The sequence below is a fragment of the Meleagris gallopavo genome, chromosome 11 (assembly GCF_000146605.3).
Source record: "Meleagris gallopavo isolate NT-WF06-2002-E0010 breed Aviagen turkey brand Nicholas breeding stock chromosome 11, Turkey_5.1, whole genome shotgun sequence".
In the NCBI taxonomy this organism is placed as follows: domain Eukaryota; kingdom Metazoa; phylum Chordata; class Aves; order Galliformes; family Phasianidae; genus Meleagris; species Meleagris gallopavo.
In genome coordinates, this window is record NC_015021.2 from 14,700,679 (window position 1) to 14,716,450 (window position 15,772).

At 42.0% G+C, this 15,772-nt stretch overlaps 1 protein-coding gene across 2 annotated transcripts in view; it reads left to right on the forward strand.

The window, feature by feature from the left end:
• DIS3L2 (DIS3 like 3'-5' exoribonuclease 2) overlaps nucleotides 1-15,772 on the forward strand; it is a 163,657-nt gene that overhangs the window by 19,265 nt on the left and 128,620 nt on the right. For both annotated transcript variants that reach the window (XM_010716800.3, XM_010716801.3), the window contains exons 5-6: nucleotides 3,313-3,366; nucleotides 6,666-6,767. In XM_010716800.3, the coding sequence (XP_010715102.1) occupies nucleotides 3,313-3,366; nucleotides 6,666-6,767 (156 nt within the window). The remainder of the gene's footprint in view (nucleotides 1-3,312; nucleotides 3,367-6,665; nucleotides 6,768-15,772) is intronic.

Here is a 15,772-nt window from a genome sequence, read left to right on the forward strand (position 1 = left end):
GGACATTAGTGGCCTGCAAAAATGCTCAGTAAGAACTTGCAGAAGAGGAGAAGATTCATAGTCTGAATCTCATGGTCCTGAGCAAACTTGGAATCAGAATCATTTCAGTTGGAAGGAACCCTTAATGGCCATCTGGTCCAACTCCTTTCACTGAACAGGGACACCTACAGCTCCATCAGGTGCTCAGAGGCCCAGCCTGACCTTAGGTGTCTCTAGGGATGGGGTGCCCACAGCCTCTCTGGGCAACCTGTGCCAGTGCCTCACCACCCATAGTGTGAAAAACTTTTTCCTTATATCCAGTCTAAATCTCTCCTCTTTCAGATTGAAACTTGATTGCTAGCTGGTCAGAAACATGGCTCTGAGTGGGAGAGTGCCAAGATGGTGTAGGGGAATGCTGGATGTGGGTGGCAGGAAAACACGAGATCTAGTAGGAAGGAGAGACCCTGCTGTGAACTCCAAGGATGCTGCTGGGCTCTGGTAATGGAGCAGTGCAACTAAATATGCCCGAAAGCACAAGCTACTGGCAGATGTGGCAGATCTCTTAGATGAAACACGAGTGCAATGGAGATTAAGCAGTCATAGATCAGGAAGGACAAAAGTGTATCTTGATGGGCGTTGACGTCTGTCAGTAGCAATAGCCTTAATGACTTCTAGTAGTGTATCTGACATAATTCAGTTTTCAGTAAGCAGCATGGAGAAGTGTGCCCTGCAGGATTCCTGGATTCATTTAATCAAGGGACGGGTGCAGAAGTATCCTTCCACAAGATAAAGGATCTGAGTGCAGGTGCTTGAGAGCACACACTTCCTGCTTCCACACCCATAAAGCTGTCTGCAGTGAGCAAACACCAAACGTATCAGGTTGATTGGAATCAGAGGCTGAAGGCAAACAAGATTGAATAACTTCTACATGGTTACATAACCGGATGGTGTTGGCCATACACAACAGATGAAGTCAGGTTACGTGTTAAGGAGCGTTGACCCAAAGGACCGTGGTCATCTTAGGAAGCACCGGCCAGAACCTCACGTCTGCCCCACGCCTCCAGCGTCTCCCAGACCCTCCCTGCAGGGCTGCTGGGGTCAGGCGGAGCGAGAGCTCGCAGCACAAAGGCACTCAGCTTGCTTTGCCACCTCGAGGGTGTTTTAATTTGGAGAGCTGTTGCTTTGTGTGTATGAAGGCCGGGGATACCCCACTTTTCATGGGCTGTCTTCTCAAAGGTGGCTTGGTAGCAGGCAGGCACTTGAATCCCAGCCTTTAGTTTGACATGTACAGACCAATTGAACTGTAGGTGTTACAACTGTTGCGAACTGCTGGATTTGAGATCCTTGAAGTAAGATCTGAGTATTGCCTGTCTGGTTCTAGCTGAAGAACTTGAGAAATGCTAACTTTTTTGTATCTTGCTGGAGGAGTTTAATAAAGTTAGAAACTTTTTTTGGCTGGTCTGTGCAAAGCAGACTTAAATCATCAGAAAGTGTTTTAGAAACCTTCCTCCAAACCTCTATCTTCCTTCTCAAAACAAAGGCTATACTGCCATAATAATACTGATAAATATAGCAGCTATTATTTGTGAGGTATTGTAAAATAATACAACATTCGTGTGACATCATGAGACTCTGCAGCCAGATCCTCACCCCCTAATACACATATGAGAACAGTTGTTCGTTGCAGATGGGGAGAGAGACTGGTTCCAGATATGATATCACAGCGTGAAATGTACAACATTGTAAATAGGATTTTCATAGGCACAGATAATAGGCCCCATCTGCTTTCTAAGATAAATTTTGGGAGTTCCTTGCTTTAAGGAAAGAACCAAAGTATTTTAATGCTACTTGACGTAAGAATTCTAATGCTGATCATAATTAGGTAGTGCATATAAAATGCGGAGAAAGCCGTTACACTGTAAACATGGTAACACTCTGCTGTGTGTTTGCCTGAGCTGGGTGTCCATGCACACGTCGCCACTTCGGCGCCTTCTGGGCCGTGGGCACAAAAGGGGATTTTTCACGCTCAGGATGGGCATCTGCACCTGCCTGATTGACAGCTGTCCCACAGTGTACAACAGGGTTCTCCAGAGTAACACGAGATACCGCCTCATCTGCTTTGTGCTGTTGGGCAGATCCTGGGTATGAGGATTATTTGACTTGTTGTCAAGTGGAGCAATCATCACTCTTATTTTTTTCCTTTCTCTCTGTAGCAGCTTCCTTTGCTAATGGTGTGTTAGTTTTGATGGCTGGCTCTAGAATGTAAGTGGGGAAAAGACCCTTGAGAGTTCTCTGTGAAGTGTCCCCATGCTTTTCCTTCTATTGTCCCTGGTCACTAGCTAGCCACGTGGCTAGTGTGCTCGTGGATATTAGCTTCCTAAGGCACAACACGGTGTCACAGCAAAGTAATCAGGTAATGCCTAAGGAATATAGGAAATGTGGTGCTAGTGTTTCCAAACTCAAATAAAAACAATGGAAAGCCTTCATAAATCTGCAAATTCTTTTTCAAGGCAGCAAAACTTCCTCATGTAATCAGCTTTATTTTCCTCTTGTCTGAATGTTTCCTAGAATACATAAAAATTATGTGCTGCAGTAAATTTTTAAGGAAGCAATCCCTGTGAGAGATTTCTATGATTGCTTAACACAGAAGTGCAAACAGATGGAATCTGTTCATGTAACAAATTGGCCAGCATTGTTTCAAATACCCAAATGGAGAAAGTTTAAACTTTTCAGCACAAGGCAAACACCTGTGTTAAAGCAGATAGCTAATTAATAGGGCTGTGGTTCCATAAGAATCAAGTGCTGTCAGCTTCAACTGCAGCTACCTGAACCCCAGATTCTGGGACCCTCTTGGGATGGAATCGCAGTTGCATGTCTGTGCAACCTCAGCAGGTCAGCTTTTCCTTCTTCTTTCTCTTCTCCAAATTAAGTGAAGGCAATGCTCTCCTTTTCCAAAGCAGAGCAAAACAAATTCTTTCAATTGTCTGTTTTTTTTTAATGAAGTTGGTGGATGCTCTGCAGGAAACGTGTGAAGGGAACAGGAGGGCTTGTATCCATAGTTCATGCAGTAGCAGCAACAAGCAATGATTCAACATCTCCTCTGTGACAGACTGCAGTAGATCAGCTTAAGCCTGTGATGAAGCTTCCTTTTGGCTAGAAATTTCTCGGATGCTAAGTTGTCAAGACTTAAAATGTATAATGGAAATTTAGATGTATTTCTCATGTTTCACAGCAGATATATTACCCACAGCTCTAATTTAACTGATGTTATATAAAATTAATAAGATTCAGGCGTAATCTTTCTCTGTCTTCCTTTTTTTTTTTTAATTTAAGGGACCCTTGAGAATAAATCCTAAGAAGTACCATGAAGCCTTCATTCCATCTCCAGTAAGTGTAATTTTAAAATGCTTTAAAGTTCATAAGTAAAGGTGCATTAAGATAGGAGTTATGCTGTGTATGAAAGGTCACTCAGAGGTGAGTGAGCTGGAATAAATGAACACGATCTGGATTTACTTTTAAATCAGATACTCCCAAACAAATCTTGCTTTTTTTATCCTTCAAAGAACAACTGACTTTGCTTGTGCTGAAGCTGGGGATACCACTGGGTCCCACAGAAGCCAGCTGAACTCAGGTTTGAGGACCACCACATAGCGTAATTGTAAACCCCTGGTTCATGGCTACAGAGGTTTTATAGATTTTCCACTGATTTAAGTTAATCTTCCCTAAACAAATATGCTCTCCTTTTTCGATCTGCTGCATGAGCTAATTTGAAAAGTCATTCCAGAAATAATACGCATGATTCCTTTTCATGTACCCGCTTTTGCACTAGCTGGATATTGGTTGGCTTGGGAGGTGCTTCTGTCACGTGGGACTGCTTTGTGCCTTTTCTCCCTTCTTTCCTTATGTCGACCCAAAAGAGGGGCTCTTGCAATTTCAAGGACTTCCAATCGGGAAGGTGACCTCACAGATGGTACAGCTAAAGCTTTTTATCTGGATCTGACTTGGCCAAAATGTTACTATCAATGAGAGAGTTTCATATTGAAATGTTTTGTAGCTGTAGGGGATAGGCAGTGAAACGCTGACGCTCTTGTCCCTGCTACTGACAGCAGTGATGTGTTGGAGCTTGGATTGAAAGCCTTGAATTGTGTGCAGTGTCAGTTCACTTTATTCATTGCAGATGATGTTTCACAGCCCTCTGTGTTGCAGGAGGCTGACGTGGTTGAAGCTCGGGATGCATGAAGTGGGTTCTTGCCATGAATTAGAGGAAGAAGTACGGAATAGCTCTCTGGTACCTCAGTAAAGTAACACTGAACATGCAAGGGAGAAAGGAACTGTGATCCTTTATTCTTGGAAATTACAAAATGCAAGGTTACATGTAAAATCCAGCTACTGACATGAGTTTCAACAGATGTGAAGCTCCAACTCTGATCATCCCTGGTGCCCTGTGCAGTATATTGCTTGCTGCTCTGCAAAGGAGGGTTAGCTGAGGTTGTCTCATTTACCTTTCTACTTTGCTTCCCCTTGTGGGTCTGAATCCTAGAACCAGCCTTGTCCTTAGTAACAAGCAGAATTAGCATCTGGGTGAAGGTGGATCTGGTGTGAGGACTGTTCTTGCTCTGACAGATGCTTTAGGAACTTCTCTTTCATATAACTGTATTTGCCACTGAGGGTAGCAGGAGGGTTTGCAGCCTTAGTGTTCTGCAGGGCTTCCCATCATTATCAGATGCTGCAAGAGCTACAGCTGTGAAGAATCACCCTGTGTCCCCAGCTGCTGGCCAGGGCACCATCCCCTCTGCTTGCAGCTCTCACTTGGCTACAGCTTCAAATGCCAATGGATGTTCAAATGCAACAGCTGTTCACCTTTTAACACCAGAAGTCCCAGCGTGTTTCTTGCTGCGCATGTTCTGTCTGTCTGTCTCTTTGTTGCAAGGCCTTCCTCTTAAAAACCTTGGGGAGAAGGAAGACAGGAAAAAAATGCAGAGTAAACAAATTGACCTGAATGCCAGCCTGTGTCTCACAGCATAGAGCAGCTGCATGTACAGACAAAAAAAAAAAAAAGGCATTTTCTTTAATAAATGACTCTGATGAAGTGGTGGATTTAGGTGAGGAGCTTGGGCAGAAGGCAGAGGGTGGGGAGGAATGAGGAAAAAGACCATGTGTAAAAAATCTGGCCTTTTGAAAAGAACAGCTTCCAATTTGAATTATGTTGGTCCAAGAGGCTCTGCAATTTTTCTGCATCTTGTCATGGGAGGCAGCTTTCACACAGCTGTTGAGCTGCTGCTGCTTTTCTTTCTAAGAGTAATTTGGTCTCTTGGAGGACAGCCTTGATTTCACATCACAGCAGGGTTCTGTCGTTTCGTTGTTTTGGTATCTAAGCAGAGTAAGATATTTGTGTGATATTAAGGCCTCGTGTTTTCAGGTTATAAAAAGTTTTTCTTGGAGGCTGATTGTGCTGGTAGTTCTGATTGGATTTACTCGAGCATTTGAGATTTGGGAGCACGTATCTGAGAAGCCACTAACGTTGTGAGTGAGAGTTTAACTTTTGTGAGGCAGCTTTTTCATTGAAAGACGATGAAGTTTTACTCTAAAGAAACTCATCCTCTTTTTTTTATGTGTGTACTTCAAAATGATAAGATAGCTCTCTGTTGGAAAAGTCTGTTCACTGCTCACCTTGAAACTAAACGCTCACACTGTTTGATGCGTTCATGGTATCGTAAGCAGATTCGTGGAATCCTACGTATACCAAACTGTGAGAGGATAGAAACGAAAGCAGCAAGAGTGCTATAGCTAATTAGACAAAAATAGGGACAAAATTGGCGATACCTTAAAAACTAAAACATCTGCGTTGGCATCTTCAAAAAACTTTGTCTTTATTCACCTCATTAGGAAAATTTTCTCCTCCAAATCTAGATTAGCAGAATGCCAAACGTGTCTGGGGTGCATAATCATAGTGTCTGCAATTAGTAGAAGCTCTTGTGCAAGGATGTTAACAAAGAGTATTGAGAAAAGATGTCCTAACACGTCTGCTTCAGAAGATGATACTCATGCTTGCTTCTGTACAGCAATATACAGTTGGCTTCCTTAGTCACCACTTCTTTCTGAATTTGTTCTAACATCAGTTGTGCCAGATGTGGGATATACTGTGTTTCTTCATTCAAAGGAACTGCATCCCCAGCCTCTGTCCAGGCCACCTCCACAGGCTGCCTCACTGATCCCTCTGGCCCTGCTTTCCCACCTCCTGCAGGACAGCAGCAGGCAGCTCTGCGCAGGGCACTTTGCAGAGACTGCCTTGTGAACACGATCTGAACAACGGCTTTTGTGGTGCTTCAACTGGGAACTTAATGCACGGAGAAATGTGGCTGCGGAGAGCTCTACCCATTCTTAAGAGTAATTGCAGAGGAGCTGAGCAGAGTTTGTAGACAATATACTTGGAGAGCTTGACTCTGCCTTGGATAAATACTGTGCAACTACTGTGTTGGCACATGCACAGTACAAAGAGCTTATTTGCTGAAAGATGTTGCATATTGAAGGGCATGTGGTGAATCCATTTCACTCCTGTGCTCGACTGCACAGGATGTTTGTCTCACTCGGGTGTGTCTTGTTGATGACAGCGTTTTAAACCTCATAACAACTGTAACTTAATATGCTTTGGTCCGACGTCGATTTTTTTTTTCCTCTTTGTCCAGGATGGGACTCGTGATATCTTTATTGATGGAGTGGTTGCTCGCAACAGAGCCCTGAATGGTGACATCGTGGTGGTGAGACTGCTTCCCAGGGAGCAATGGAAGGTCAGTTCAGTGTTTGTGATATGACAAAGGATCTTACTGCTTTTTTCTTCACTGAAATTAGGGCCTAAGCAGAGAATTTCCTACAAATCAGATTAGTTAAACTGCAGTTTGCACTGCTATGGATTAAAATATTTATCTGTTACAATGCCTGGAAGGAGCAATACTGAAATGTTGAAACATTACTCTTTGCATGGAATGAACTTTGTTACCGCTGTGTGCAGTCTGATGACAAGGCTGATTCAAAGTGCAGTTGTTAAAGGTTACTTTTGATATCTGGTCTTCGTGCTGTGTCACTGGACAGCTCTGATAGGGTATTTGCAACTGATGTTGTTATTTCACAAGTGCTATTCACAAAGCTTTCGTAATGATGAACCCTTTCTACTTTGTGCGTGCTCGGTCCATGGAAAGCTCATTCTGACACAGCTACAGATTTTGTAGTAATAGCCATCCTCACATGATTGAGGAATGTGTAAAGCAACCAGAGCAATGCAAATGTGAGATAATCTGTTTTTCATTTTAATGGCCATGAAGCCTTCTCTGTATTTTTTTATTTCACTAATCAAAGTCAAAGTCTTCTCAAACATCAGAACGATTTTATTTTGTTTGCAGCTTTATCTTTAAAACTTTTATGCAAGAAAAGTTCTTTCTCTTCGAGAGATGTAAACTGTGGGAAATGTTAAGATACAGTCAGCACTTGTAATTTGGGTTTGTATGTGTGAGTGTGACAGCACTGCCACAGTTTGCTTCCCACACTCACAGTTTTCAAATTCTTCTTAAGAATATGAAGACTATTGTATATTGTTTGGACAAAAGTAACGAGGGTGATTCCAGCAGGGTGGGAACTGTTCTGGACTGTTTTGGCCTGGTTCTTTTTACTGATTCTAGCTATTTTCTTTGTCTGAGGTTGTGTGATTTTAGACATGCAAATGCAAGGTTTTCAATCTGGTCATTTATGGAACTTCTTATCTTGGCTGTTTAATAACAATTGGAGTGACGGTTTGAAATGCATTAGAACGTGTCTCTTCCTTTTAAATCTGCATGAAGTGAGTAAATGAGCTATGTGTATATTGGCACATGTAACTGCAAAACTGCCTTATGCAACAGATCATCATAAGTGGGAACTAAAACATTATACATATATCCATATATCCATATACAGTCAAGGCGTCTGCTGCAGTCCATGCGGCCTCTGAGAACTGAATCTGAAGGTTGAAGCAAAAGTTCTTTGATAGCTATTGGAGAGTCCAAATCAGAGTTCAGGAAAGCTGTGTTGAGTGCTGTAAGTTTGGATCACTAAGTTCCTGTGAGTAAATTGTATTTAGTATTAGACTATTTCATATAGTTGGAAAAATGGAATAGTTTGGTGCTTAGAACCCTTGCCAAAATCTGCCAGGATTCTTTGTAGGCCTGATGCAGGTTGCCTGGGCTGGAAGCTTTGTAGTTTTAAAGTTTTATCACTGGCTCTAAACAAAGAGAATGCTTGTCTCACTTATCCTCATACCTTCATATGTTCTACACTAATGGTCTTTTGTGAATAGGTGAGCAATTTTGTAAGAGAAAGAGTTCCGAGTATTTTCTCTATTCTGGGCAAATGCTGAAATAAAAAAAACTGCTGAAGAAATGGTGTCTGACTGCAAGGAGGCAGTTCAGAAGGCTTCAGTGTTTTGTAGTACGATTATGATCCTTCTGTGGTGAATTTAACCTTGCCAAGTGAATTAGCTGGAACATGCCAGTCATGTTTTTCAGCCACACAGGTGCTGCCCTATGTAGTGTTATTTTTTGTTTCTTGCCATCAGCAACTTAATCAGCGATGACATCCCTTTTCCCCTATTCCCTGAATCTCTTGCTATGTGCTCGTGTTTGTATTAGTTCTTTGGGAAAGGTGCCATAAAGTTGCACTGAAAGATACTGAATTCTGCCAAGTAATTCCTACTGATTAATGATAAACTGTCGCAAGCTATTTTAGGTTTTTCCATTTGTTTAGTCTCATGCTGCTGCAAAGCTGCCACATAGGTATCTTGAGGATTTTCTCCTTCCCATTGGACCTTCGGAGCAAGCTGAACAGCTTCAATTATTTCCTTGAAAAATATAAATCAGACGGGTGGTATAACTGATCTCTCAGAGGAGACTTTACAGGCTCTGTACGTATTGGTTTGTTAGGATGGAGATGTGCATGCTGATTGTTCTCATGGTTCACCATTCCCAACCCATTAGCCCGTGTTCTGCTGGGAGCTGAGCTGCTTTTTTTGCTGGTAAGCCTGTATCCTGCAGAAGGTAAGGCTGCTGATGGAGCCGTGCCTTCAGCACGTCGAGCACCCTGCTCATCCTGCCTGTCTGAAGAGAGGTTTCTTCAGGTGTGCACGGTGTTCTGCTGTGCCTGTGGTGATGATGCCTTATCCACAGGTTCCGTTGTCACAGTGAAACATACAGGAACGTCTAAATATTCTGGACGCTTTATGTAATACCTTCTTTGAGAGGCAAAGCAATATTTTCTTCCTCCAGCCATCCACTCCCTGGCTCAGCAGTGGGAAATTTATCAGGCTTGAGTTTCTCAGCATCGTGTCCTTCCCAGCGTGTGCACTGAGAGGTTGGATGAGTGCTGTGGTCCTCGCTGGGCTTTTTCTGCCTGGTCACACATCCTCTGTGAGAGCTGCTTGCTGATCAGGGATGGTCAGTTTGTCAGTTCATATTTCTGTGCTTGCTATTGGCTCAGATCAAGAGCCAACTAGTTCGATGGGGCACTGAAGGAGAGACTTTGTGTCCTGGGATTTTTGTTATCTTGTGCTCCAGTAGAAGGTAGCCGCTGTCTCCCTGCCAGGGCAGAGCGGCTGGCGTTGCGGTGACCACATTTGGAGGCTGTATTTCAGAAGTTCCTCTCTTGTCCTCTTGTGTTACATCTTGGGAATACTGAGGTACTATGGTAACTTTCAAATATTTAGCTATTGCAAAGTAAGGTATTTGACTTAGACTGTTTTTCCAGGTACTTAACCTACTCTTAGAGAATGAAGTCAGAGTATCATCGCAGTCAGTTTGACTGTCCCCCTCCTCGTTTGGGCTCTAGGGCTTCCCTGAGTCTGTGCCTTGATTTTGTGGAAGAACGTCATGATGAAAGATAACCAGTGATGGAGAACTTACCTCAGACCTTGTCAATTATTCTGATAAGGAAGAAAAACAGCGGTTTTATTTCTTGACTGATTTTCACTACTTTAAGTTCCAGTCATGGGTTTTTATTATGTTTTATGGACTTGTGCTTACATCAATTTCAGGAGCTTCAATTATACAGTGACATAATTACTGGAAGGACAAAAAAAAAAAATAATGATACGATGATTACAGCAATATTTCTCAAGCTTGTCAGGGAGGGAAGCAGCATGTCAGTATAAAGGATAAACCCAACACATCTTTCCTTGCAGCCTCTCTTTGCTCTTTTACCTTCTGCTTAATTGCCAGATAGAGTTTGTTCAATTTCAGATAGCTGTTTTGGTTTTTCTTGCGAGATGTCATTTCTTTGGTTGAAGGAAATAGCATAATAAGTCACTTGATATCACTTAGGGCTTGGATTCCTGGCCCAATCTCTGATGCTTTTAGAATAGTGGTTTATAATGTGGAATGTTTTTCATGACAACCGTCTCACGCTTTGCATGCTATGGCTGAAACTTCAGAGTCCTGCTCTGGAAACAGTACTCACAAGGACTTTATGCTGCATATTTGACTTGTACTGGTCAGGGTTATCTGAGAGGATCTTTGGGGTTCAACCCCTTATCTTCAGGGGAGAGCTCTGGCTCTGCATCTTCTTGCAGCAGTGATATATTCAAATGAAAATGTATGCTGTACATATAATAATGATGAGTATTAAATAATAGCATAATAACAAGAGGTTAACCTAGTAATTTCTTTACCTGCTGTGTTTGGTCTGGTCAGAAGGTCTCCATGGCCAAGGCTGTGGTTTATGTATAGTGTGTGCTGCTGGATGACAGTCCAGCATTTTGGTCACAAAGTGCCCAAAATGTTAACAATAGTCATTTTTATAGAACACATTCTGTTCAACAGAGATGTCAGACACAATACTACGCAGCGGCAGATCTTAGTACTGCCTCTCTCAGAGCTGTAAATCAGATAAATATTTAAACACTTTCTGTACAGAAGATGTAAGCTGCAATTCACTTTTCCCAGCTGTGACTACTGTTGGCATAACTACAAAAACAACAACAACAACAACAACAACAACACAGAGTGGGAACAATTTGATTCAAACGCATCACGAATACCATCATGTATAGTTTGAACAGAGCTACATATCCTGGCAAGCCACTGCTCCAACTGTTGGTGTGAACCCCTGAACCATCGGCTGGCCAGAGGGGATGCTAGCTTTGAGTTTGCCCAGAATCAGAATAATGATTCGTTTCCACCAAATTCTTCTGAGAGTCAGTTTCTTCTCAAAATCTTCCAGCTAATGTAAGGATAACAGTAACGCAGGAGGAGATAGGGTTCTTACAGGGTTATCACAGCAATACTGTTTGATTCTGACAATCAAGAATGTTGTTTGGAAACATTACATTCATAATAATAATTATAAATTTAAAAAAAAAAGTTCTGGAGAAGCCATTATTGAAATAGTAAGTGTTTTGGCATGTTAAAAGCGTTCAAGTGGAATTCATGATATCCAGGAGTAAAGTGGGAAGCCTGGGAAGCCAGCTAGGAAGGTGTCCAGAAAAGCAGAGCTGTAGCAGATGTGAGGGTTTGATGGATGCTGTAGGGAGGAAGGGCAGCCGGTGTTTTGCTATCGACTTTGAAGAGAGGGCTGTGAGCTGCACACGGGTGTGTGCACCCCCTCTCTGACTCAAAAAATCCCCACACACAAATAGGCAGGAGCTGGAGAAGCCTCACTATGTGCATGCTTTCTGACAGTGCCATTGGGTGACCATGTGTTGTTCCATGATGTGGGGTCTGGTGGACCTTCACTGTTTGGGCTGGGTGTGGGATAGTGACTGTGGGCTGATAGCAAAAATACTGAGAACATAACAAAAGTTGTTCAGTGAGAGATACGTGGCATGAAACTTCTGGATGTTGCTTTCATGACTTCTTAATCAAATCAATGTTTTAATGCAGTGAATTTTAATAGAAAAACCTGCTATGCTTTTTATGAAAAGCAATGAAATAAGAATGTTTTTGAACAGCATAGTGTCCTTCTAATCCTTCCTCCTTCTGTGCTGGATGAGAGTGATATTAGAAGGCAGAATGTTTAGGTAGGGAGGAAGGCAAGTGTCTTATTATTGACTGCATCCTCCCTTACTGGCACAGAATTACATCATGGTTTGGCTGCTCAGATGCAAGGTGTCACCTTCAGTGAACCATCGAGCACTGAATAATAATCAGTAATAATAATCACATGCAGTTGGTTGTTAAATCTCCAGTGGAATACCAGCAGAGAAGCCCCTAGTGATGGGGTGACTTCAAGCTGAATGGCACCACTGAATTCATTCTGTTCCTGGAAGAGCTGTGTCTTGAATGGTAGTGCTCATGAGGGCCTCTGGTCCCACTTCAGAGCAGAACTCCAGCCAACATTTAATACCTGATCTCTTTTACTGCTCATTTTTCTCCCCGCTCACATGAATATAACCTAGTACAGCAAATTGTTTCCTTTAACAACTAACTTTTCATCAAATGATTGTTTGAAACACTGTTCTTCCAAGTCTTCTGTAAATATGCACACATCACTGTAGATTATCCTTAATCCAATCTCTTATATAACCACTATCATTTTGGACTTTTCTTAGTCCTTACTTCCTGTGGAATTAGTATTTCTTAGAACTGTTTGCTTTTTACCAGTTTGGAAACACGTTTGATGATATCACATGAGTGTTTGGAGCCCACACCTTCTGAAGGAGGGTCAGATACCTGTTGTTGTGATGGTGTTGGATTGGGGAATGTCACGCATGTTAAACTCACACAACTTTTTAATAAATGCTCCTTGAAAGACCGTCCAGATTTTCAATAGTCTGGGCTTCTTCTTTCAGATCCACACAATTAGACATAAGTTTAAATAAAGTGTACTGATGATAAAGGTCCTCTCTGGCCTAAGCTTTTGTACAATGAATATTATACTGTGAAGAAAGGGCCAAGTGAGTAGATTAATTTTTAAGGAGATTGCACCCTTGATTTAATTTGAGATCTGGAGAAATGAAGAGCTAACATGACACCAGAAAGCTGTTAATCGTGAACATCCCTAGATGTTTTGGATAGCATCCTGGGTTCTGAAGAGAAGTGCTGCATATCTGTGGCATGTTTGTTCTTGCTATCGGCTGGCAGTGATTGGCTGCAGTATTTGCAGGTGGTCAAAGCTGCTAAGCTGGCTCATTAAGTCTCTCTTACTTCCTTAATTCATGTCTATTTTTCTTAAAACCATAAATCAGAGGGACAGGGAATCTGAAATGGAGGTCATTTATGTAAATGAAGGATTGCAGCAGCTGGTGGTGTGGGGGTGAGAGGGTTTTCTGCTACATGTTCTATGGGGCAAGATGTGGAACCTCGTTAATAACCAGCTGGTTCTTGAAGATAAGGAAGATATTTATCGTTAGTGATGAAATGCCTTAAATTTGTGGGCAGAAGGTAATTTGTAACTCAGAAAAGTTGTTGCTAGCCTAGTAGGTAGGTTTAGAATCAATCTGTTGCTAGCTGCCAAGTGCTGGGATGGGTGAGCCTTCTCCCCAACACTGATCCCATGTTTGTGTCTAGACAAGGCTAAGCCCTTCCAGGCTGAGGCCTCCCATTGTCCCTGTCATACTTCCATGGCATCATTTGCTATGGGGGGGAAAAGGGGATTCCCTTCCGCTCAATCTTTGAAGCAAATGCTAGGCAAATCACAAGAACTGGGAACGAATCTATTCTAGGTGCAGTGACACAATGGAAGGTGCCTGTTGTGTTGTATGCATCAAAATTGGTTTTCTTAACACTGCCAACATAAGTCTTACTTCAGCTGCTGCCTGATATTATCCTTAACCTGATTAACATACAAATCAATGCTCTGGGATCTGTATCTGTGGCAGCATCTCTTTCTGCAACATCTTGAAGAATTGCAAGTGATTCTTTTAAAATGAAGCTTCTTGTTTAAGAGCAGTCAGTCATAGGACTGGAAGGTAAATTAAAATTCTTCCTGATTATCTTTTCCAACAAATTCTTTACTGCTTCAATAGCTGTGCACTTGACTTCATTTCTCAACGTGTGCTTGCTGATAAGACAACTGGTGTTTGCAGTTTTGAAGGTCTCAGATTCTATCTGCATTATCCAGTTTTTGTCTCAGTCTCAACTACATGGAAAATCTTTTAAAAAGATTTGGTAACGACTCAAGGAAATTAGTGCCGGGCACCCTGCTGATCTACTGAGTATGCTGAAAATGGCATTGCTTATTATTTTTATCGTTGTTTCTATTGGCTTATTTTTGTTTTCTACAAGTTAGGCAATAACTGGGGTAGGTCTATATCTTTTGTGATGTTGTGATTTATTTGTTTTAGGCTCTCCAGTACACTAGATATTCATCCATATTCAGTTGTATTGTTTTCTAGGGATGGAGTATTTATTTTTACTGTTTTCTAAATTATTCTAAAACAGAAAGTGCCAAAATACATATTTCTTAATTGTTGGGCAGCTCTGGAAGTGTGAAAAGGAAGAGTTGGCACAATGTAGCTAGCACTTCTGTATTTTGGTTGTGAAAAGTGACTGATGAAGAATTCCCCAGGCGTCGTTCTCTGTTCTGTCTGAAAAACATCCTCTTCTGGGTTTCTGCATGAAGGCGTATATCCTGTATGGTGCGTGTTGGTGCTTGGAAATCCCAACTGCTTTTGCTAATTACCTTCCAGTTAGGGCATCCTCATGGTTTTGTTCTCGTTTTTTTTGTTTGTTTGTTGCTGGAATGAGCGTTGACCACTGTTGTTTGTACACTATTTTTAGATTGGATATCAGGAAAACCTTTACAGAAAGAGTTGTTAAGCACTTGAATAGGCTCTCCAGGGAGGTGGTTGAGTCACCATCCCTGAATGTGTTCAAAAACCATCTAGATGTGATACCCCAGGGACATGATTTAGTAGTGGGTTGTTAGAGTAGTATGGTTATATTGAGGTTGGACTTGATGATCTTGATGATGAAGGTCCTTTCTGGATGTGGTGCTCAGGGACATGATTTAGGAGGGTTGTTAGAATTAGGATAGTATGGTTAGGTTGAAGTTGGACTTGATGATCTTGAAGATCTTTTCTGACCTGAGCAATTCTGTGATTTTTATGTGAAAATTGGCATCTCTTTTACTGAGGCCTCCAGTTCCCTCATGGGAGAGATATATACACATACATCTCTGTGGTCTGTGCTGAGCCATGCAGGGATACCCAAATTTAATGGAGAGCCATTAGTTCAGCCTGGTTTAGTTCAATAGCTATGCTTCATGCACAGAGCCATGTTTTGACAGCATTGGCGCTACGTTATCTACTCTTAGAACTGTTTATTTTTTTATTTTTCTGCACAGTTGTTGAGCTGTGGGTGTAATATGTTTATCAGCTTAGTGTCGTGTCTTGGAAACTTGGTTTACCTCTTTCTGTAATAGTTTATCATTAATGCATGGTAACGTTTCCTGGCAGGATATGCATTGTTAAAGTTCATTAGTAAAAGGGGAAAAAAAATCAAGGAGCGGAAGGCTACCCTCTTGTAAGGTTCAGAAGTTTGTGAGGCAAAGGAAAAATGTTCTTCATGGCACCTGACATCATTCTAGTCCCACCGTGCTACTTTCCCATGGGTGACTCCTATCAGTGACTACGTTATAACGGAGCCCAAAGAGTAGGTGTGGTGGCAGCTGTAACTGTCAGATGGAGGAAAGGCTGGGAGGGGAAGGCTGGCCTTGTCAGGGCAGTGTCTCCATCTATACAGTAATTTCCTATGAGCTGACTGAGACCTTGGGCGGTCTTTTTGCTACTGTTCACAAAATCATGCATCAAAATTCTTTTTTCTTTTCTTTTTTTTTT